Raw genomic sequence first — 22,485 nt, forward strand, 5'->3', positions numbered from 1 at the left:
TTTGATGTGATAAACATTCATTTTTCACTCTAAGATTCAAATGCTTGCTTTAAGTGATTTTTTTCCATTTCTCAATATTGTGGGATTTTTATCCTTATATTGATTTTAAACTGTCCAGTTTATTAATCAATAATTTTCAAGACCTGGGAATAAAGCACAAAGTTTACTGTCAATGACCAAAACAATTTCCCTCAAAACAAATTATTTGCTATAAAAATGCAGCTAAAGAAACGAGATATAATTAAACTGTAAAATTCTACGTGACAAAATTAGAGAACTTTTTAACTGAACTGAATACTTTGAAAAAAAATACCTGTAAAATACAAGTAGATCAAAAGACTTCTGAATGACAAAAAAATGAGGATCAACCCGCGGTTGAACCTTCAAATCCATGAATGAACGAATAAAATGCGGCCGCGGCGCCTTTAACGCGCTCGTGAGCTTGTGTTCATCCTCGAATATCATTGGCTGTTTGACTTCCGGGTTCATATTTTTCTCGGCGTGTAGAAGCATGGCGGCGGAGCTGTGGAACCAGGTCCACATCCCCTTTCCCAGCGCGGTTTCGACTGTCCGGATCCCGTCAACTCCGTCCACAGGTACGTCTCCGTGTCCGAGTGCCAATAAACTCTCCACTAAGTTGAAATTTGACGGAGAAATGTGCTGGAACGACGCGCGTGCAACCCACGTGTGAAGCCATGTCTCTGCTCTCAGTTCCTAAAGTTCAGGCGTTGTTGGAGGAAAACGAGAAGGTCCTCAGGGTGATCCGGTGTTGGATTCTTCAAACTGAGATCCGGGTTTTGTACGAGCTGCTCTACAACCTCAGCAACAGCTTGAAAGGCAACAAAACATTCAAGGGCTTGAAGCAGGTCAGTCCTGCACCCCCCCTCCTCTTCCTCCTCTTCCTCCTCTTCCTCCTCCTCCTCCTCCTCCTCCTCGTCCTCCTCCTCCTCCCTCAGATGTCCTCCTGACCACACACCTCTGTCTCCTCCATGACAGGTAGAACAATGTATAAACCGCTTGAAGGACATGAAGCTGGACGTGGCCCTGCAGGAGCTGGGAGATGTTTGCCCCAATCACATTCAAAGGTAGGCTTCATGCAGGCCAGCACTGCTGCTGCTGGAGTCGAGGATCTGAAAACAATGTTTTGAATCCCAGGTGCATCGCTGAAACTTGAAATTCATTGGATAAGTCTTTCTCCATAATTGATTTCCACAGTGAACTCACATTTTGGTCTATTATATTGCATTTAAACTATTCCAAACCGCTTTTCTTAGTAATTGTTGCTTGTAAGCCATTAAATTATTTGAAATTATTTGTATATTTTCTTTATGTATGCTAGTGTTGTAGATTTTTTGTGTAATCATCTTTTTTTTTTTTTTTTTTCTACCTGTGTTGTCGATCTCAGTGAGCTGAGATGTGGCACATTGTGAGCCACTATGAAAAATGTAGGCACCTTGTAAAGCAAAGCCACTGATAACTTAGATATTATTCATTAATACAGCTAGAAAAAGTAGATTAGTTTTTTTGGGTTTTTTTTGCAAAGGCCTACACAGTGCTCTCAAATCACATTTTTGTATTTAATCATGCATCTGTGTGTGAGCTTTGTCTCTCTGTCTTGCTCAGCAGCCTGGTGGAATTTTCAGATGTTTTGCAGTATGTTGGCCAATGGGATTCATTTAGCAAACTATGACAAATTAATGTTTCATACTCAAACATTTCCCCTTTGACCCCCTGTGACATCCAGCATCCCACCAACAGTCATGCTGAGCAGTCCATCTTCTCAAATGAGCTCTTCTGTTGTTCAGTGTGTGAATGAAAGGCAGACTTTTAGGACCGTCTTTGTTACTGCTGCAGTAGTAAATTGTGATGACAAGTGTATTTTTTCCATTCGTTTTCTTTATTTTTAGACGAGTGACCCTCGTGTTTGGAGAGTGTGACGTTCCCAGTCAGCCCATGCTGGAGTGGACCTGTCTCAAAGTGTTGGGAGCCGGCCAGCTGATGAGCCGCACGCTGGATCGCTGCAGTCGGGCTTTTGTGTATCTTTTTTTTATTTTTAAAGGTGAACTGTGACACTTTAGTGCTCCTGCTTCTTGCAGTTGTGACAGTTTTACTCTGCAGATCATGTCTCCTTGTGATTTCCTCCTTAACTGATATTTGTTTCAGACTCTCAAAGCAGCAGATGAAATGGGAGGAGTTTGTCATTCTGAATGTGGTGGTAACCAGCATGCTCAGCCGTCTGTGGTGAGTCTTTTCTCTTATTGTTGCGCAAGTAGAGCTGATTCTGAGCGAAGTGTGTGTCTGTGTGATGAGCCCATCAAAAAATTGGTTTCACATTCATCACCGGAGTCTAAATTCCCTGTGTGTGTTTGATCAGGGTGATTTTCAGAGTTCTGCTGGTCAGCTTGTCGTCTCTCTACGAGAGGCTCCTCGACCTCCTCGGAGACGTGGCTGCAGCCCAGCCCATGCCGTTCCTCAGAGAGTTCTCCCTCCCAGCAGACATGGCTCACTTCCTGGGTCCGTCTTCTGCATTTTTACTAACCCAAAAGTCTCGTGCCAAAGAGATGAAGATAAAGAAATCATCAATCGAGGTCAAGGCGAAGAAGACTGAAGACTTTGGTGTTGCTATTCAACGAGGTACAGTTTCTGACACATTTTGTTTTCCTCCCATCCACCTGATCTTTTGCTTTTCTCACATTATGACGTCTCTTTTGCCATGACCATTGTTCCCTTTTTCCCCAGAGATTGCGAATGATGTTGCCATGAAACCATTTTTTAGGATTCTAAAGAATTTTAAAGAGGTATGTGAGCAAACCTCATTAACTACTATTCAAATGTTTTTGGTTATTTAATCCATTTGCTTACAAAGTGCAAATATATTTTTTTTTTCCTGTCACTCTAGGGGAACTCTCTCCAAGAGAAAAACCACAAGGATGAAAGGAAACTTCAGTTTAAAACCCAAATGAGAAAAGCTGCTACATTCACGCTCATGGCGAGCCACATGGAAGAAATGATTGAGTGGTTCAGATCGCAGCAGATGGAAAAGGAGCGACGCCTCTTATCCTTCATGCATTTAAAGTGCCAAAAGATGGAGCGTCTGGAGGCAGCAGGGTACAAGTGAGTAGAGTAAGCCACAGAATATAAAGTTCCTCAGGCAGAAGCTTTTCACGTCAGCATTGCAGTGATGCTTATTTGTGTCCATCCACAGTGTCCAGAAGAAGCTGCGGGCCTTCAGAAGAGACGCTCTCTGGGCTTCGTCTCCTCGGGGGCCACTGCCAAAGAGCCTTTGTTCCTTTGCTCTGATGAGACGACGAACTTACAGGAAAACTCGATTTCAGCCACTCAGAAGTCGATTTAGATCTTCAAATGTCAGAACTGCTGTGAAAAAGAAACGACCACCGACACAACGCAATGGGACGGAGTTATCAGAATCTCTGCCATCTGAAGAAAAAAGACAAAGCAGGACTGCACAAGCGAAGACGCAGTCGGTCCTTGACTCTTGCAGCAATGACGACATAGATGATATATTTGCCTCCATAGGTTTGTGAAACCTTGGAGTTGGGCTGGAAACACAAATCACTGAGTGGAGATGAAATGAATTTATGAGGATCGCAGTGTCAAGGACTGTATCCACTTTAAAGATGGAGATTATAACACCTGTGACTCGTAAAGCATCACAAAATGAATGTGGCTCTGAAAACGAGAGACAACTCGAGTAAAAGTTACATCAATCACTTCAAAGAATGTCTTGATCATGCATCCACTGAAATTAATACACAGATGTTTACTTTAGTGACCGTCGATGTCACTCAAAACTGTTAACGTTCAAAACATCACCTCAACTTTGGAGCGTTTTGAAATGTAAATAAAAGGTCATGAAGTGTACCGGATGTGCCTTGCATTGTTCTAATCCGTCAGGTTACAAAATAACACAAAAAGCCTGTTAAAGCAACAGTAAACTGTAGCATTCGCTAATAACGGTCAATAATGTAGTGAGATAGTTTGAAAAGTGCATCCATAATTCTGAGTGCTCAACGTGTGTCCTCAGTGAGAGGATAAAATGACTGTACCATCAACTAAATCTGTTTCGATAAGCAAACTGGAAAAGCCTTTCAAGATAATTGTCTATTAATGCATTTCCAAATGATTGTTTTTGTTTCTAAATGAAGAACTTGATAAATTATTGGCAATCTATGATGTTAATGATTCAAATGTTTTATTACACTATTGGTAAGTTGATGCATTATTGGCCTTAATACATTTACAATGGCGAGAATTACTTCACTGGCAGGTATTACATTATTGGTTGCTGCAGATCAGCATTCATTAAAATTGAGTGTTCTAAAAATGAGATTAAATTCATAGAGGTGCTGGATGTGTTGCTTTTTTTTAAAGCTCCATGTGTGGGCACAAACACATTATTCATGGTCTTCCTTTGGCTCCACCTGCTGGTGTTAATTGATGATTGCTCCTCATGATTAGTTCCTCGACCCCTGGGTTGGACAAATTAGGATGAATGGATAGTCTTGGAAATATAAATGGAATCCCTAATCCCTGGTAATTGCATTGCCACTGGCAGCTGCTGTATTAGACAGCTAATGTGTCAGTCTTTTTCTCTCGTGTTGAATTCTTGCCTGCAGGGAAAAGGGATGATCCTCTGAACACGCCTGCACGTATGAGCAGAAAGTGAGGATTCCGCTCGAGGCCTTTAGATTTCAAAGCTATGAAGGGAAGATGAGCCACTTTGAATTCGTGCTGGTTGTCTGGCAAGTGCATTTCAACCACGACTGTTTAAAAGCTCGCACTAAATTAATAGCTGGAGGGTTAGTTTTGTTGTTCCTTGTATTTTATGAGACCTGCTGTTTTATAATCAACAGTCTACCAGATGTGCAATTCCTGTGAGTTCTGAGCCTCGTCTAAACCAGTTAGTCAAAGCCAGCTTTGGATTTGTTACACCCGAGTCACGAGGTAAAGAAAAGAAGCAGAAGTCAAAGGCACTTCTGTGTGCCGAGGCTGCAATCACCATGCCAAACAATATGTCAGCCAGCCTTTGTGAAGCAAGATGAAAGTTAGTAAGAGAAAATGTAATATTAACACTCGCCATGTGATCATTTGGAGGGATAAAGACTTCAACCTCTAAGCAATGACTCAAGGCTTGACTTAGACTTGAATTCTGGTTTTAAAACCTTGTTTCCTACAAGTTCAATGCCATCATAACTTCCCTTTGGGGAAAACATTTTTGATGACCACCTACGCTTACATACAATGGTCTGCCGTCAGCTGGCCAGGGTCATATAATGGTTCTCAGAGCCGGTCCTCTAGGGGGCAGGCAGAACTTTAGAGACTATAATAGCTGGAAATCCCCTGCTGGCTAACTCCCTGGGAATGATAGTCTCATCACACTAGCATCAAACAAGCTCCCTAGCAGTCCAGCAAACACATTCAAGCCCCCCAACCTCTCCCCTTCCCATCAACAACACCTCGAAGAATTATGAGGTGTTCGCCATTCAGCTTGAAGTAGTGTGATAAAATTGAGGTATTATTAGAGGTAAGTGGAAGCCATCAATTACCCTCACGGTGCGGGAGCCCCGACCCTCTCTCAGTAGAGACACCCATTTCTAGGAATCTCTTGACACCAGGAAAACTGATATATTCAGGCCCCAACAGTGTCTTCTCTGCAGTCAAAAGCTTGTGTGCTCACCGGCACACCGTCGCTGTATTGTGAACAAGCGACAATTTTCCACAGAGCAACAATAGCCCCTCTCGTCAGGGTCTTCTTCATAAACTGGATGCGGTTTGTTGCAGAGGAAGCTCAATGTTTCTTAAAAAAAATCACTGCATTGGGTGGGAGCTACAGCATCCTGCCACCTGATTGACCACTGAGGGTCTGCAGTGATAACTTTCCATCTGAAAAACAGCATAAAGATTTTTGCCACCAAACAATGATAATGCCAGCCTTGAAATGTAACTTATTTACTGTGGTTGTGGCATGCCAGCGGGCGTCAGCAATAACTGACCCTGCTGGATGGTAAATGGCAATTGGATTTCACTTACACAGTGATTTATTTTCCCCTATCACAATCCCAAAGTGCTCTGCATTGTTAATCACATTCGCCCATTGACACACACCAGTGGTGACGGCTGCCACAAGGCCCTCATCCATCCGTTGGGAGCAATTTGGGGTTCAGTGTCTTGCTCAAGGACACTTGACAGGGGGAGATGATGGATCGAACTTGCAACTTTGCACTTGAAAGAGAAAACTTTTTCAGAATGTTCTGTCTTGCTATAGATAGACAAATGATATTTTGTTCACATTAAAAGGTGTTTTTGGTTAAACTTCAAGTATAATTCAAAAGAAATGAGTTTTCTTGTTTTCATGGCAAAATATGGTCACATTATACAGTATGCTTATGATTTTTCTTTGGGGGGGGGTTGTTTTGCGGAGAGAAAAGTCAAACCGATTTAAACATTCAACGCCCATTTTAATGCCACAAGCTTCACCTCTTTATGTAACCCGCTCAATATGAAAGCAGAAATGGCTCAGATTACGCCACAGTGAGCTTCACAGTCCAATCTGATGTGAACTGTGGAGCTCAGTGTCATGAAAGCACAGAGAGAATTAAGAAAAAACAGCAACAACAAAAGGATATCACTGGATAAAATGAAAAGCTGCATGAATACATCAGGTCGCAGTTTCATGAAGGGCCCACATGTGTTCAAATGTTTGAAAATACATTCTTGCCATTTTTAGGTTCATATTTGTGTAACTTTTACGCAGATACTGACTATATGTCTTAACTACTGTCTAGATGAACTGGGCAGGTATATCTTAATGAGGGAATTGTCTTTTAACATTTTGAGGACCATCTTCCCCAATGTTCTGTTCTTCTGGAGGCAAAAACATAACAAAATAAAAACTTGAGTCACGTTTGAACTGCTCTTGAATAAACAAGGTTTTACTCACACATTTCCTAAAGACAACAGCAGAGACGAGAAGATTTGGCATTTGGGTATGTTTAATCACAGAAAATCAACTCAAAAATGGTGGTGAGGCCGCTTTGTCTGTGTAGATCCATACATGGACCACATAGACCCTCTTCCATCGCAAGAAGAGCAAGTGGGGCGTGACAGTGTTGCATCACGTCAGTGACATTTTAGAAAAAGCAGCTATGTGATTCAGAAGAAGTCAGTGATTCTTCCTGGAGCAGCGGAGCTCTGCGTGGGGCCTTGACTGCTGCTCTGAGAGCCATCAGAGCATCCCTGCTGCCACTGCTGAGGGTGCATCCGCTTCAGAATGAGCCAGAACAGGGAGTGAAAGACATGCAGACTGTGAGGGAAGTGCTGTGCACACCCTTTATGGATGAAGCATGTAAAGTTAGTCTGTGTCATTGTCTACAGGAATTGAAAACGCCCTAGATTTTAACATGATATACAGTATGTGAAGAGCTCTTGAAAGCTCTTAAGAAAGTCCAATACTCACACTCGTGTGTGTGTTCACCACAAAAGATATGCTTCAAGAAAAAAAACTGATTATTAAAAGCCACAACCCTAAAGTTATTTATACTTATATAAATTGTAAATAAATCCTTGCACATGTTTGACTCCCCCTCTGGCTGTGAATATGTTATTGTTGGGGGTTTGCCAGGGATCTGGAGAGAGAGTTTGTGCCCATAATTCACATCGTTCACTCCCAATATGTCATTTTTCAATTTATGCTCCTTGTAATCACTTTCAGAATAGAAGGGGAATAAAGCTTGTTAATGTTTTGAGTTGCAGCTGTTTTGTGGCATTAAATTATGATAGTCTCACATCTATACTCAGAGGCGTATTCAATCCATTATATCACCACTTCTTTGCAACAAAACAACTCAAGGCTTCCAGTACTTTTCAGCTTAGCAAATGATCTGAATCAGAGATTAGCAACTGATGGCCACATGTGGTTCCCGTACACATTATTATCAGCCTGTGGGACAACTGAAAAAAATTAGCCTCTAAATTATTAGCGTAACAGATGAGAAGAGGACAGGCATTTCAATTCTTCTATTTTTTTCTCCATCTATTGAAGCAGAACATTTCTTTTTCATATCCTAGTAGCAGAACTTATCTGTCATCTGACCATGAAAATGCGTGGCTCTCACAGCAATTAATGTTAAACATTCCCGACCTAAAGAAACTATATATGGAAGGACAGCAACAGGCAGAGATAACCAGCAAGACAAATGACATGGATGCATGGAAAGTTTACCAAAGTTCAAATTTCTTTAAGCTCTCTTCAATAAGCTGTGAATGTATGGAGGAGTAGGTGGATGATCCAGGGAGGAGGTGTAAATCATTAGATTGTGCATTAAATCAAGATTGTGCTTTATTTTGTGTCTGTGAATGTTTAAAGGAGAGCACGAGCAAGAGCATAACTCTGAACAGTAAAAGCCAGTCATAAAAAGGTCGTACGCGACAGTGCTGAGATTCAAAACATGCTGAGGGTAAGCGTGTGACTCCCCAGCTGGAGAGAACATAAAGAGAGGCGAGAATACAGCAGGGAGACCAGCACGCCTTTATATTGTTTTTCATGTTTACTGCTAATGGTCTATGTACCTGTGGTAAAATCTGCTGGGACAGCAGCGTGACATGCTGTTACTCAACTCCAGAAATATGGCCGACAAAAGCCCCTCTTGGACCGTTTCCAACCTGCCGTTTACTTTCTGTCAACTGTTCAAGAGGCTTTTACTTGTTTTTTTTCTACTTTGTTTCAAAATACAGTCATTTTCTATAACTAACTAAACTAATACTTTTGTTGATGAACTCATCCTTGCAGATATGGGAGTAATCCTCAGTAAAGGCAGTGCTGAAAGCGTTGTTTCAGTAAAATTGCAATGTGCACTCAGACAGGAATTACATCTGTAAGAATAATTATTGTAATTATTGATGGAAGATTATGGCACAATGCAATGTTTGCATATCTGAAAGTTAAAACGTTGCTTTATGGTGATCTTTTGAAAGTTTTTGACAAAGAAATAAAAATAATCTGTGTAAAATTAGACCAAAGAGAATCTGGCTTGATCGTGTGAATGTTTTCTCAAAGATCAAAGTTGAGAAGGTCATTGGGTTCTATGAACATGATACTTGTTATTGATTTTGCATTTTGAGGTTAGCTATTACAAATCATCCTTATGGAGTAAATTCTGTAATAGTTTGGAAATATCAATATAGAATTCCAGCTGCTTGACTGTTTTAGATTGTATTGATGTCTTTTAGATCATTCCAGCAGGGAGCAGAGGGAGAACAGCTGACCTCCTGTCTGGATGGAATAGTTTAAATTACACCATTTGATGTTCTTATTTTACCATCCATTGTCAATCTTGTGTTCTTCCCTGTTCAGACATCGAGAGATTTGGTTTCTGTACAAATTATATGATTTGATCTGTTTCTTGGAAGATTTTTAAAATTAATTAATTTTTAAATTTAATTTTATTTAAATGTACTTATATGTAGCTGTCCTGCATATAGAAGATGGCTCCAAAAATTCTTGTAATAAAATTTATAAAAGTATGTGCTTTTTCCTAAAATTTAATTTGGTCAAAAAAAGAAATAGTTTGTTTTTTTTTTAACATTTTTTTTATTATTATTTAAAGCTTTTTTAAATTATATTTTCTATTGACTTCATACATAAACAAAACAACGGGAAATTATATATTTTGTAAATTTGTTAGAATTTTTCAAACAAAAATATATCTTTGGCGTTCTAGAAAATCGAGTAATTTTTTATATTTAAAACTTTAAACATTTATTTTTCTAATTGTTCTTTTCAAAGACGTCTGAAGAGGCAGCGATGCGTCACTTCCTGTCACGTGTCGCGTGGACTTCCTGAAGGTGGGGCTTTTGTTGCAGGAGCGGGTTGGATTTGGAGAACCAATGTCTGTGTCGGCGCTGTTCATGCTGGAAGCAAGATAGCATCAACCAAGGGCAGAAAGACGAAATCCTGCTTTGGTAAGCCTTCAAACTTTCCCGTCGAGTCTCTGAAGAGTTTTCAGTCCTGGGGGGAGGGAAACACGGAGGAAACGGTCCTCCGAGTGCTGGTTAGCTTGACTCATGTGGACATTAGCACTAAGTAGTCTTCTTCCAGTCATTTTTATCGCTCTTTTATTGAATATTCTGAGCCAATATTCGCGTTTTATCGCTGTCGTTACAGTTTTGTTGTCACGTGGCAGTAATAACCTTAATAACCAAAGTCCATGTTTCTGTGTTGTTGCGCTAATGTGTGAGCAGAGTTCAGTCACCTCACAGCCTCCACTCACACGACACGGATGTTTCGGACTATCATGTTTAAACCTCCCGAAGCGGTTTTTACTCCCTTTCAGGGCGAATCCCAGTAAGTTTCCCCTCTGAGGAGGTGGCACACCCTAGCCTACTCATTTCCTTCAGGTTATGTCAGGGGGAAAAAAATCCTCCGTTTACCTGATTATTTGTCCTGATTACTTCATCCAAGTAAAAGTTATATTTTCTTGATCTTTACTTCAGGTTTCTAGTTGGACTTGCTCATTGTTGACATGATGACTTAGAGTGTTGTAGTTCTTTGTATTTGAGGGGGTGGCGGATAGTTTTTATTAGCCAACACACTTACATCAACTTCATTTTATATTGGCAGGTAGTTCAGATTCATGTGAAAAGTCATGTCAAAGATGGCAGGGATAGATTGCATGTATTAAAACTGTGTTTTGTAAGATCCCTCCTATAATGACACATTTCTCAGCCTGTGATTGTGCTGATCTCAGCACAAGAGCAACTAACATAAGGGAAACTGATTCACCTCCCTCATAGGACATTAACAGAGCCTCTGGGTTATTTTCCAAAGCTGATGTAGATGTTTTGTTTTGGGTCTCTGATTGGCTGGTGTGTTTTTACCAGCGACATCAACTCATGTTATTGTGTAACTGCCTAATCCAGAAAATGCTGAGTGATGATTTTTTTTTCAGGAAAGGTTTGGGACTAGGCTGTGGTTAGTTTTATCAGAGGTAGACTGGTCTTTTTTGTTTGTAGATGGGGAAATGGATTACAGGTTAAACTCAGATGTTGCATTTAAATAATTTTTGATTCAACTTTGAGAGACAAAAGAGAGAAGTGCAATGTTTTTGTTCTATGCCAAAACACTCAATCCTCCACTTCACTGAGCTGTAACTAAACTCTTTTAAAGAAGTTCAGGTGAATAGTTGTGACAGGGAACCTGTAGCTTTGACATTTTATGATTTTCCAGATAAACCTGGGTTTTTCGTACTTGGTAACATGAGTCATGAAAGCATCCGCCTGTGAAATTAGCAGAGCTGAGGGAAATTGACATATTGGCCTGAATACAGTGTGAGTGGTGGTGGCCAGTTTTAAACATGGTATATCCTTTATGAAGAGGAAGAACAAGTTATGCAAGTATGCATTTGCAGAACACTGGTGATTCATCCTTTTTATTATGGTGGACAGTTTGAAAGGTGCTTTCCCTTTCTTCAGTCATTGCTCCTCATTGCTCCTCATGCATATTTGTGATTATTGAGATAGGATATTGTAACAAATCTGGTGTTACAATATATATGATAGTAGCAGTAGGCTCAGTCTTTATTTCACATCTTCTTCTGTTTGGTAAACTTTATCAACATTTAAACTGCTTCCTCCATGTCTGCCACTTGCTGATGTCATCTAAAAAAAAAAAAAAAAATCTACAACTAATTCTTTCAGAGAACAAAAGACCAGAATTGAATTGTAGTTTTTAAGGTTAGAATGGAGTAAACACTTTCCACTGTTTAGCCTAACTTTGTTACTTCTCTTAACTGATGTCAGAGTCAGACACCTCATTCACGCTGTTGTGACTTTTTTGAGCTATGGCTGCAACGTTTACATCATATTCACACAGGTTTCTGTAGTATAAGTTATACTTCTTAAAGAAAAAAACTATTTTTCCCATATTATATAATGTGAAAGTATATTATGCCATGTAGTTTATTATTGGCTGTTACTGTAAGATATGAAAATGCAACTTTTTGATTTGGCGTTGACAGAATTCGTGTGTGTTTGTGTTAGTTATGTGGTTTTGGAAGGTAGAGTGCAGACTGGGGGAGATCTGACATCTCTCCTTTGTCTCACACTCTGTCCTTCAGCTTCTTTGCTCCTCTTCTGACCCACTCATCGTCTCACACCTGCACAGTGAATGCTCCCTCTACTCCTCCAGACAAGGCTATCAATTCACCAACACACAGCGAGAGGGTTGTGTCAAATTTAAATATATTGCTTTGGATAAAACAGTCACAGCTCACTGCTGCGTGTATTCAAGCGATACGCTTTTTCAGTTACAGCATGAGAAACACAGACTGACATTGAGTCTTTTGAAAAAGCTCCAAAAACTGTGAGATTTACACATCTAGATGTGGTTCTGTCATTGTTTTCAATTCCTCTAATTTTAAACCGTGATGGCACACAGGCGGCTGCCATGGTGTAGGTGGTCTGCAGCCGAGCCTGTTGTGTTTCTCATCAGGCCAATGGAAGAAAATACACCCGAGGTTGGTGATAAGCAGTGGGCAGCTGGGAGTTACTCAGCAGGAGCAGATAGACCTGTGGGAGTAAATTAAATGCTGAGATGTGAACTCACTTCTTTCCACCCTGATGTAATGTGGAGGAATTCCTGGGTGGTGGAGAGGACACATGTTTAGATAAGATGATCAGGATCAGCTGCGAGGGGGCTGGAAAGGATCTGCTGTGTGGTTCAGCTTGAGGTTGTTTTTCGACTTTTCTCCTCGGTAATAATTTCCACAAAGATGGTTCAAAACGTATATGTCAGAACAAACCTCCGTGTTGTTGAAGTAGGAAGGATTATAACGCAGGGCGGGTTCAGGTCTCTGCTGCCCAGTTTGGTCAAAGAGTCCTCTGTATACTCCTCTGGCCCGGCGGTCGTTAGTATGCATTGTGGAGTTTCTTTTTGAAAATATCTTCGTCTCTGCTGTTTGCTGTTTTTTTTTTTTTTTTTTCCCCTTAAGTAGGCTGGATCATTTCCTAATCTCCACCTGCTGTTGTGACAACTGCTGTATCTTAATGAGTAAGCGCATTTTTTTACAATTCTGCTGCTGCAGTTTCCAATTAAGTTATATATTGATGGCTTCCCCTGTGATAAAAACACATCTCAGCTTTTGAATTGCAGACATTGTGTGTCTCAGGAGAGCTTCGCTAACTCTCCCTCATGACTGAGGTGACTCACCTTGGCTGCATTGTTGTGGTCACAGCCAGATGTAATTACGATGAGTTAAATTGTTAGTCGTCCAATGTTCCCCATGTTGTTGTTTAGACTTGGAAAACAGTTAAAAATTGAGTAGTGTGCGCCAAGAATTTTCATTTGCCATTGTTCTGTAAGTAGAGGAGTTCGGCATTACCTGAAACAGATGGGAGACTGTGTGTGCTTGACATAAAAAGGGAGACGGCGGAGTGAAAAATAAAGAGTTTGTGGAATATTTCGCATATTTTCTGTCCCAAAGTACCTCAAGTCCAATGGAGCATTTTGGTTGATGATGATGGGAAACGCAGGTGACCGCCGTCACCGCTTCTTGGAATTTAGCAGGTTGTTTTGCATGCCAGAAAGCCCCTGCTTTTCTCATCAGATGCGGAGAGGAAAGCCCCTCACCCCTGGGATTTCATGACTGGTGAAAGAGAGCGAGAAGAGCATCCTCAGGCACTCTGCAAGGCTCACGTTTCGTGAATTTACACACAAAGGAATGTGCTTTAATGTGCTTTATCAGTTACACTCAACTTCTGCAAAAGCTAAAGAGGGTCCAGTCAGCATACCCATAAAAGGAGAACTTCACTTCTCTACCAGCCAGTATTTCAGTATTATTAAAAATTACTCTGAATGATTGTGCTCTCTGGAATTATTTACCAAACTGTGTCCATTGGAATTCATCAAGACCTTCAGCATAATTTATTATACCATCATATATTATTATTTATGATAATTAACTGCTTTTGTGTGGACTAAATACAAAAATGTTGTGACACAGACAGGATCTTGACCACTCAGCATTTCAAGTGTTGCTCATTTGTTTGCAGTTTTCTTTACATTGTTAGCTCATCATCATCGTTCTACTGTCTCGTTCAGCACCTTGAAAAATTAAAATACCACCACAGTAAACGCTGTTTGTTACAGTGATTTTTAGATATCTGTGAGCCTCGGTGAATCACCGTGCATCACTGCCAAAGTGGTAAGATGAGCAAAGAGTGAACACTGGGCCATGCTCCAAAGGGAATCTTAATGAATTCCTGAAGCCCACGCTGCACTGGTGTCATCTATATTTCAGTGGCTGAGCAACCAGATTGTCAGGCTGTAAACCCCCCACCTTCACCATAACCCCGCATCCCCTAAAAAAGATCCAACACAGGGTAGACTTCCAGGTCCATATCTGGGTCAGGCCTGAATATTAATCCGCCTTCATTTTGCCAGTGCCCTTTATTTTTACCCAGCATGCATCTTGGGTTGTCGTGCAGCTGATGGAGCCCCCCCCCCCCCCCGATTTGTGTTAACTTGTTGAGAAAGTTTAAGGAAATAGTTTTAAAGGAGTATCCTCAGTTCTTCAACACTTTTTTACCGATAACACTGAAGTTCATCTGTCATCTGTGTGAACTTGAGGGATGTAGGCTGCTAATGAATAATTTAGAAAGTGACACCAGTGCACAAATGCTGACTGTCACATAGGTTCTGTCGGAAAGTCTGTGTGTGTGTCTATCCTTTCTATGAGCCCTTTCACTGGCTGGGGTTACGAATAACAAAGACAGGAAGAGTACAGGTCAGACTTCACTTCCTGGTCAGAGTGCATGGAACCATGATGCCACATCCTGAGTTTTAACAGCTGTATGGATTCCCCTATGCCACTTTTTAATAGACAGACTCTAAGTACATCATGTACCTGCCAGTACCAAACACTGATATGAGTGCTTTTCTAATGCTGGAACATTTAGAGCAGGGGTGTCGAACACAAGGCCTGTGGTTCCGATCCAGCCCCCATTTTTCACTAATATAGTTCTACCATATGTTTCTTTCACCTACTTCAATGTCACAAGTTGTCATTACTTTGTTTTTGACATGTAGTTTGACTGTAATCCTATTGAAACATGAGCCATTTGCAAAGAAAGTTATTTCTGTTCTGGAAAGATGGTGGGCAGGTTCTACTTGATGGAAGGAAGCTTTTCTGCTTCATCAGCTGTGAGCCTGTTACACTTTTCAAATGCAGTGGGTGACACTGACCCAAATAGCCTTTCACTGTGTCTAAAGCTCCAGTACTGCAGCACTGTGCCACGCGGAGCAGTTCTCTCTAAGCTGAATGAAAGCATCCTCTGATGCACCCCTCAAGGAATGTGTTGGTTCTTGCTCATAGGTTAGCCCATCAAACACAGTCTGCTGTTGGCCTGGGTCTGGAAAAGTTTTTTCTGGCAAGTTCCTTCACCAGATCGCTCTGCTTGTTTGCCTCTCTTCTGTGCTCTTTCTACAGCTCCAGGATTACCATTTCCTTGGCCTCAGCACTAAAGGAAAACCTAAAAAACCCCGAAGAAAAAAGTGGAAAAAAAAACCCGTCTCCTAACAGAGAAATTGGTTCAGAACTGTCTTATTAATAGTGAATTATTCATGTGAAAATTTACTTTAAATGAGATGTTTTGTTGGCTCACACACACAGTTTACCTGGGTAAGAATGCAGTGTTTTCTCCACATCAGAGAAGTCTTTCCTGATGGCAGCTGTGGTGCCCTACGTTGTTTTGATTCCTCGGTCACAGCAGGAATGACATCTGACGCCTCGGAGGAGCAAAACTTTTGCATTAATTCCTCAGGAGGAGGCAGAACCGATGGGGTCTGGTCCAATAGGGAGCAGTGGGATTGCTTGGTGAGAAACTGGAGCATGCAGTGTTATTCCAGTGGGTCAGCGCATCCTGTTTAGATTCTCTTTATTGGCTTTCAAACTATTTTCCGTTCGACCGCCACTGTATTGGCTGCGCTCTGAGCCTAAAGGCTCTCATTAACAGCAGGCTGAAAGTGTGAGCAGCACACGTCAGGCTCCAGAGTCCAGCATCCATCATGTCTTTCTGCGGAGCCCAGCGTGAGCAGAAGTTTTGTAGCCTTAAAGCATATTATCAAACACACGTCTAATGGCCGAGCGAGTGTGCAAACCTTGAAACGGTTGACTGTTGTATGAAGAATGGCTCTTCGCTGTATAAAGTCATCCTGTCTTCACTGTGTGGTTAAACTGATGTAGGTATATGTTGGGTTGCCACTGTCATAGTGGATACTTCTTAGATACTTCTTCAGTTACTTGTTACTCGTCGTGTAAGAGGCGGTTTTCCCCCCTTGTTTTCTGCCGTCGTTGACTTGAAAACGTCTCAGACGTCGCTGCTCCTGCACCTATTGCCTTTTCTCCTGAGAGGTTGATGTCAAGCTGCTGTAACGTAGCATCTGGTGTGGTTGTATCAAAGCACTTTAACAAGCACAGCATCAGACCAAATGCCGAATGCTAGCATGAGCTGTCATCCTATAGCAAACAGTGAAATAACGCGACACTGTGTGTTCTGCTTTTGAACAGCTGTGAGCTGTCTCTTGTACTATCAAATGTTTCCTTTTGATTTTCACACCACTACGTTTTTTTTTTGTTTTTTTATTAAAGCCATATGTGTGTTTTATCCTCCTCCGCCTTGTCTCTTGAACTCTCAGTGCTCACTTGTAACACTGCACAAGATGAAATCAAATGTTTACTGTTGGGGAGGAGCAGATCATGAATAATGCCACAAATCAACTCAGTGCTCCCATTACCGTCGCATCCCAGGAGGAAGGAGGAATCTTTATCTGTGCAGAGAGATGAGGCGATACCGAGAGGGGAAAGAAGAGGTCGCTTTCAGTGATGTTTAAACCGCACTGAGTCCTTTGATGCAGAGCTTTTCAGTTTGCTAAGTTACAATTCTCGCTTGTTTGACATTAACTGTCTGGTGGCTTAACTGTGACGGTGTAAGACGGTAGTGGGACGGAAGGTAGGCATGTTTGCCAAAGGCGGAGCCCAGATATACACAGATAACACCTGAAAGTCAAAGACCGGTGAGAAGTACCTGGCACCAGTACGGTGTGGAGGATCCGTGATCTTTTACTGCTTAATGGCTCAGGATCCCTGTGAATGAGAATGAAACAGGTGTTAGAGCTTTATACTGTGGAGTTTAGAGGTGGTTCACCCACCTGTCAACCATACTCATTTACACGGTTTCTCAGTGATGCCTTGTGGGGAAACTCCTTAAATTGTGTATAGAAAATGTTCACTTTGAGATGAATTGATTAGATTCTGAAGACGAAAGCTCAAGGTCACTTTGACATTACATTCGCCTCAGTTTTTAAAGATAATATCGCCAGAGAGCTTACCTGTGAAACTTTATATTATATTTCTTAATGCTCTTCACTTCATTAGTTTGGAAGAACGTTGACGTTGCTGTATAAACAGGGCGATCTAGCAGTGGTTTGGGTTTGTTGTGTGCCGTTGCCCTTGATAACAATACACTTCCCAAATTGAATTATGAGTTTCTGTTTCCTTTGTAAACAGATCTTTTCCTCCTGATAGGTTGATGACAGATATTTCCTGCATAATTCAACCTAATCCAATAGAGGAGTTGCCTTCCATCATCGTGTAACTGGATTAGTCGTTTGGTTTATTTTGGTGCAATAAACTCTGATTAATGACATGCGTTGAACTCTGCGCACATTTTTTTTTTTTTTTTTGACAGAAGGTTCAAATCTGTGCCCAAATTCCTACCAATTTAAATTTAGTGCAAGGTGAGATATGGCTGACCGGCCTTTAAAGTCAAGTCAGTCTGCGCTCTGTTGGAAGCTGGATCTGACAGACACTGAAGTCGGGCAAAAGCAATTGACTCTGAGCCTTGACGTTGTGAGGGCAGGGCCATTACGGAGCAGATAGATGGCCAGTCACGTCTCCTTTCTTTTTAACGAGTTGAGCACATGATACCCAATTTTACTGCATTTGTAAATGCCGCCCCGCGCCGGAGAATGATGGCTTCATTACTTCTGATCAGTCGCAATGACCTTTTGATGGCGAACTTTATAAAGTTCTAGGATTCATGAGTAGGCAATTTGGCACTTTAATGGAAATGGCGAGGGTTAAGATTGAAGATTTGCTGGAGCAAAGCCTGGAGCCTTGGCTCGTGGAGTTACTGTCACATCGAAAGCTGTTAAGTAACAACTGCCATCTGTCTGCGCACTTGGACTAGCGCGCGCACGCACACACACACACAAGAAGGTATTTATTGCGGGCACTAATTCTCCTCCACTCTTGTCATTCACAGGTTGTGTCGGCGTGTGCACGGGCACACCTGTGTGAGTGTGTGAGAGGGACGTTGAGGACTATCCGGCGATGGCTGCCAGTAAAAGTAAGAATCAGAGCTCTCTGGCGCTGCACAAGGTGATCATGGTGGGGAGCGGCGGCGTGGGGAAGTCGGCTCTCACCCTGCAGTTCATGTACGACGAGGTGAGTCGGACACTCCTCGACCGGACCGGAGACTGTACCACCGGAGAAAAGCAGTGATTTCAGCCTGCATCTCATTGTTACCGTTTCTTTTTGCAGTTCATTTTTTTCAGGAAGTTAAAGCTTCTGCACAACAGTAGCAGAAGCGGCTCAGACATTAAAGAAGTGCTATAAAGCCAGTCAAATGTCAACAAAGTGACTCTCCATTAATTAAGGGGGAAATAATCCAGCATTACTTTCTCTGCCACAGTCTATTGTGACACCAGCGCTCTAATGATGTCTCTTTTTGGCTCAGCTTATTGAGCCGCATGTCTTATTTTGACTGGCGTTGTCTACCGAACCTCCCAAGAGTAAACTTTTCTTTTTTTTCCCCACCCCGCCTCACATGTTTTCACCATCAGTTTGTGGAAGACTACGAGCCCACCAAAGCAGACAGCTACAGGAAGAAGGTGGTTCTGGACGGGGAGGAGGTGCAGATCGACATCCTGGACACGGCCGGCCAGGAGGACTACGCTGCGATCAGGGACAACTACTTTCGCAGCGGGGAGGGCTTCCTGCTGGTCTTCTCCATCACAGAGCATGAATCTTTCACCGCCACAGCAGAGTTCAGGTACTCCGGCATAAACGCAGGTTTTGTGGAGATATCGGCACAGTGTGTGTCAAAGAAATTGTGTGGTGGGGAAAGAAAAAAAAAAAAAAAAAACACTAACAGATTTATTTATGACACAGCAAGAAAAGCTTAGTGTGTTCAGTTATATCGAATAATCAAACTTTACTGTAGCGTTTCTCCAGCTGTCAGTTCTTTTGAGCATCCAACTGATAAACTGACACTTCAAAGAAAATCCTCTCCTCCAGCTTCTTCAGTGTTGACAAGTACTGTTCCATCTTCTGGTCAGTTGTGTGAAAAGCCAAATATAGTTGTGACAAGGGGGGAAAAAATGCACTTTGCTTTTTCAAAGCATCCAACATATCAGAAAGCAGTCCCATGAGTATATTTTGATTTGTGTCGCCTTGTCAGGGAACAGATTTTGCGGGTGAAGGCGGAAGAGGACAAAATCCCGCTCCTGGTCGTGGGGAACAAGTCGGACCTGGAGGAGCGCCGGCAGGTGTCCGTGGACGAGGCCCGCGGCAAGGCCGAGGAGTGGGGCGTCCAGTACGTGGAGACGTCAGCCAAAACCAGGGCCAACGTGGACAAGGTGGGACCGCCCGCACGCTTTTAACACCGGAAAAAAAGTTTGAGGCGCCAAAAGTAAAGCGAACCTTTTTCTTAATACAGAGCCGTGACCATCCAGTGCCTTTAAGCACTGTTTCTCCTAGTTAGACTCGTGCTCACAGCTTTTAAAGGCGCTTGGCAGGTCGGCGTGCCCCCGAGCAGCTTTGTGAATTTGCCACAGTTCCTCTGTGGATTTAAGCCGTCTCACTTGGCTTCCTCCTCATTTATATAACCCCACAGTGCGGCGATGAGATCTGTGTGCAGGAAGCTTTTGACTAACGACGCCGCCGCTCCGACTCCTGCTGTAAATTTTTAGGTCCATCTCCAGAATCCATTTGGGGCGACTGAAATGTCTCTTTAGCTTCAAAATAGTTTTCTCAATAGCGATTAACAAGGAAGCGTCACACCACAGCTGTCAAAATTGTTTATTTTTTTCGCTTGTACGCTCTAAAATATCAGTAAAAGTTATCAATTGATCTCTTCTCAGGTGTTCTTTGACCTTATGCGTGAAGTACGAGGCAAGAAAATGTCTGAAAACAAAGACAAAAACGGGAAAGGGAAGAACAAGAAGAACAAGAAGAGTTTCAAAGAGAGATGCTGTTTACTTTGAGCTCCTCATGGACCCGAACGAGCCACAATCCGACTGTAACGCTGGGGAACAAAGGAAAAGGTCTTTGCCATTGTCATCTAAATGAACATCATAGTTTTGTTTTGTTTTTATTAGCTTGTTATAGGTTACGGTCTAGAACAATCTCAACCGGTTTGTTGCCATTTTTTTTTTTTTTTTTTGTAACGAGTGAAATGTGACTTGCTGTTTTTAATCGGGGAGATGACCACTGTCCTGACTGTGACTCGGACCGCAGTGCTCGATGGCTCGCAGTCGGCCGATGACCAAAACTGCCACTGACACTAACTCTGCTGCTCCAGACGTTCTCCACTGTTGAACTCAGCGATCAAACTGCCTTCGACTTTGGTTGAGTGACTCAAACAGTGCCCTTAGGTTTCTTTACCTTCTCTCCTTCTTTAACCCGTATCTCGCGTCCAGAAAATACACATTTTGACGTCTGTCCTGATCAATTCTTCAATTTACAAGGAACTCTAAATGCTGCTGTCTGTCCTTTTTCTAAGTGTCGTTGGACTCCTCCCTTCTTGTCCAGTGAACCTGTTGGCCCTCCTCCATTCATCTGTCCAGACTTCTGCTGCTGCAAGCGTGTGTTCTGAGTGGATGTATAAAATGTCATTTTTAAACCCCTTGAGGCAGCTTTTTATTGTTTTTCTCTTTCCGTTTATCCAAGGATTTCTGAATCCTCTCGCCACATTGAATCCGTACGTCCGTTCCCAAACAGGGCGTTTTGAAAGCGATTGTCAGATTTAGCAGCCCTGACATGATTATCAAAAATCAATGCTAAAATGCTTTGCAGGCTTTGCAGGAGGGAAGCTTCCAAGCAAAGCCTCAGTTGTCCGTGTTTTATTTGCTGTAAGCTCACAGCTTCCTGTAGATATTTTTGTGTGAGGCCGGAGAGAGACGGGGGGGGGGGGGGGGGGGGGGGGGAAACCAGTCGAAAAGTGTAATGTGTTTGCTTGTGTTTTGCTGTAGGAAAATAAGTGAGAGAAGAGAGGCGGCCTGTTGTTCTTAACTGCGCTCTGCCATGTTTGCGTAAGCAGGCCCTTTCCATCCCCTCTCACCGTGCAGAGTTTGAAGTTTGGCTCTGCGCTGTGAGACAGGTGTCGACAATCCGGGAGGCCTCGCCGCGTCTGCATCCTAATCAGCATCCCGACCGCTTCTCACTTTGATCTTCTCTCTGTTCCTCCGTCTTTAGAGTAACGTGCACTACATCCCCGATACCTAAGAAGCAGGATTTCACACTGGGTGAAGTCATGCTGGAGAATTTTTTTTTATTTTATTTTTTATTTTAACAGTTTGTGCCAACAAAACCACACAAAAATGAAATGATGCCATGTCTGTAGATGTTGGGCGTAGATGCAGATGAGTAGATTTTCCACTACCTGACTGATCAGTGGTTCCCAGCCTGGGCTCTGGAATACTCTTGGGGAGGCACGCTGGGAAAACTTTTGCTGATTTGAGGCAAAATTTGATGTGTCAAAGAAGCTCTTCATTCAATCTGACCTGATAAACTGCCTCAGGCTTCAATCTGAAAAACATTTTGATGAGGAAAAAATACCGGTTGGGAACCACTGCTTTAAGCGAAGCTTTGACTAGAGGGTCTTAATAATAAAGATATCTATACCACTGCCTAAACATTCTCTGTAATACCCCTATTTTTTTTAACTTACTGCCTACAACTGTGAGTATGCTTACATCCCTCTGCAGCGAGAGTGCAGACGAATAAATGCTTTTTTTTTTTCCTTTGTATGAAGTGGACGTCGTCTCTTTAAGCTTCAGACACACAAACATCTGTCTTGTTTACATTGGTTCATATTTCAGAAGCAGCTGTTTTTTTTCCTGTGTGGAATTCTTTTAATTAAGTGACTTCATGCTTCGTCCCGCCCTCTGCTGGCAGATGGAGGAACTGCGCTTCACCACCTGCTGTACAGACACCACAGTCACATTGGCATTAACCACCGGAGTAAAATGCTACGGTTGTCATCTCGCGGTTCCTCTGGGGCATTTTGTGCCCCAGTTTAGTCAAATAACCCAGCAGTCGCTCACTTATTGATTGTTCCTCTGCCATCCAGAAGAGTGCCACCGGCCTGTTTTTCTTGAATTTGACAGTGATATACTGCCGCCATTTA

At 42.3% G+C, this 22,485-nt stretch overlaps 2 protein-coding genes across 2 annotated transcripts; both read left to right on the forward strand.

Moving 5' to 3' along the window:
• Window positions 1-508: 508 nt before the first annotated feature.
• rmp64 (ribonuclease MRP subunit p64) lies at window positions 509-4,303 on the forward strand. Its single transcript, XM_030112074.1, has 9 exons — window positions 509-596; window positions 712-866; window positions 997-1,085; window positions 1,908-2,036; window positions 2,164-2,241; window positions 2,375-2,634; window positions 2,740-2,798; window positions 2,900-3,114; window positions 3,206-4,303. The coding sequence occupies exons 1-9, from the start codon at window positions 512-514 to the stop codon at window positions 3,543-3,545; spliced, it is 1,410 nt and encodes a 469-aa protein (XP_029967934.1). The 5' UTR covers window positions 509-511; the 3' UTR covers window positions 3,546-4,303.
• Window positions 4,304-9,864: 5,561 nt separating this feature from the next.
• Window positions 9,865-21,269, forward strand: ralba (v-ral simian leukemia viral oncogene homolog Ba (ras related)). The gene is made up of 5 exons (XM_030112229.1): window positions 9,865-9,981; window positions 18,340-18,521; window positions 18,920-19,128; window positions 19,537-19,714; window positions 20,219-21,269. Exons 2-5 carry the CDS (start codon window positions 18,408-18,410, stop codon window positions 20,339-20,341), a joined length of 624 nt encoding a protein of 207 aa, XP_029968089.1. The 5' UTR covers window positions 9,865-9,981; window positions 18,340-18,407; the 3' UTR covers window positions 20,342-21,269.
• Window positions 21,270-22,485: the final 1,216 nt, after the last annotated feature.

Source organism: Salarias fasciatus, chromosome 16 (assembly GCF_902148845.1).
Source record: "Salarias fasciatus chromosome 16, fSalaFa1.1, whole genome shotgun sequence".
In the NCBI taxonomy this organism is placed as follows: Eukaryota; Metazoa; Chordata; class Actinopteri; order Blenniiformes; family Blenniidae; genus Salarias; species Salarias fasciatus.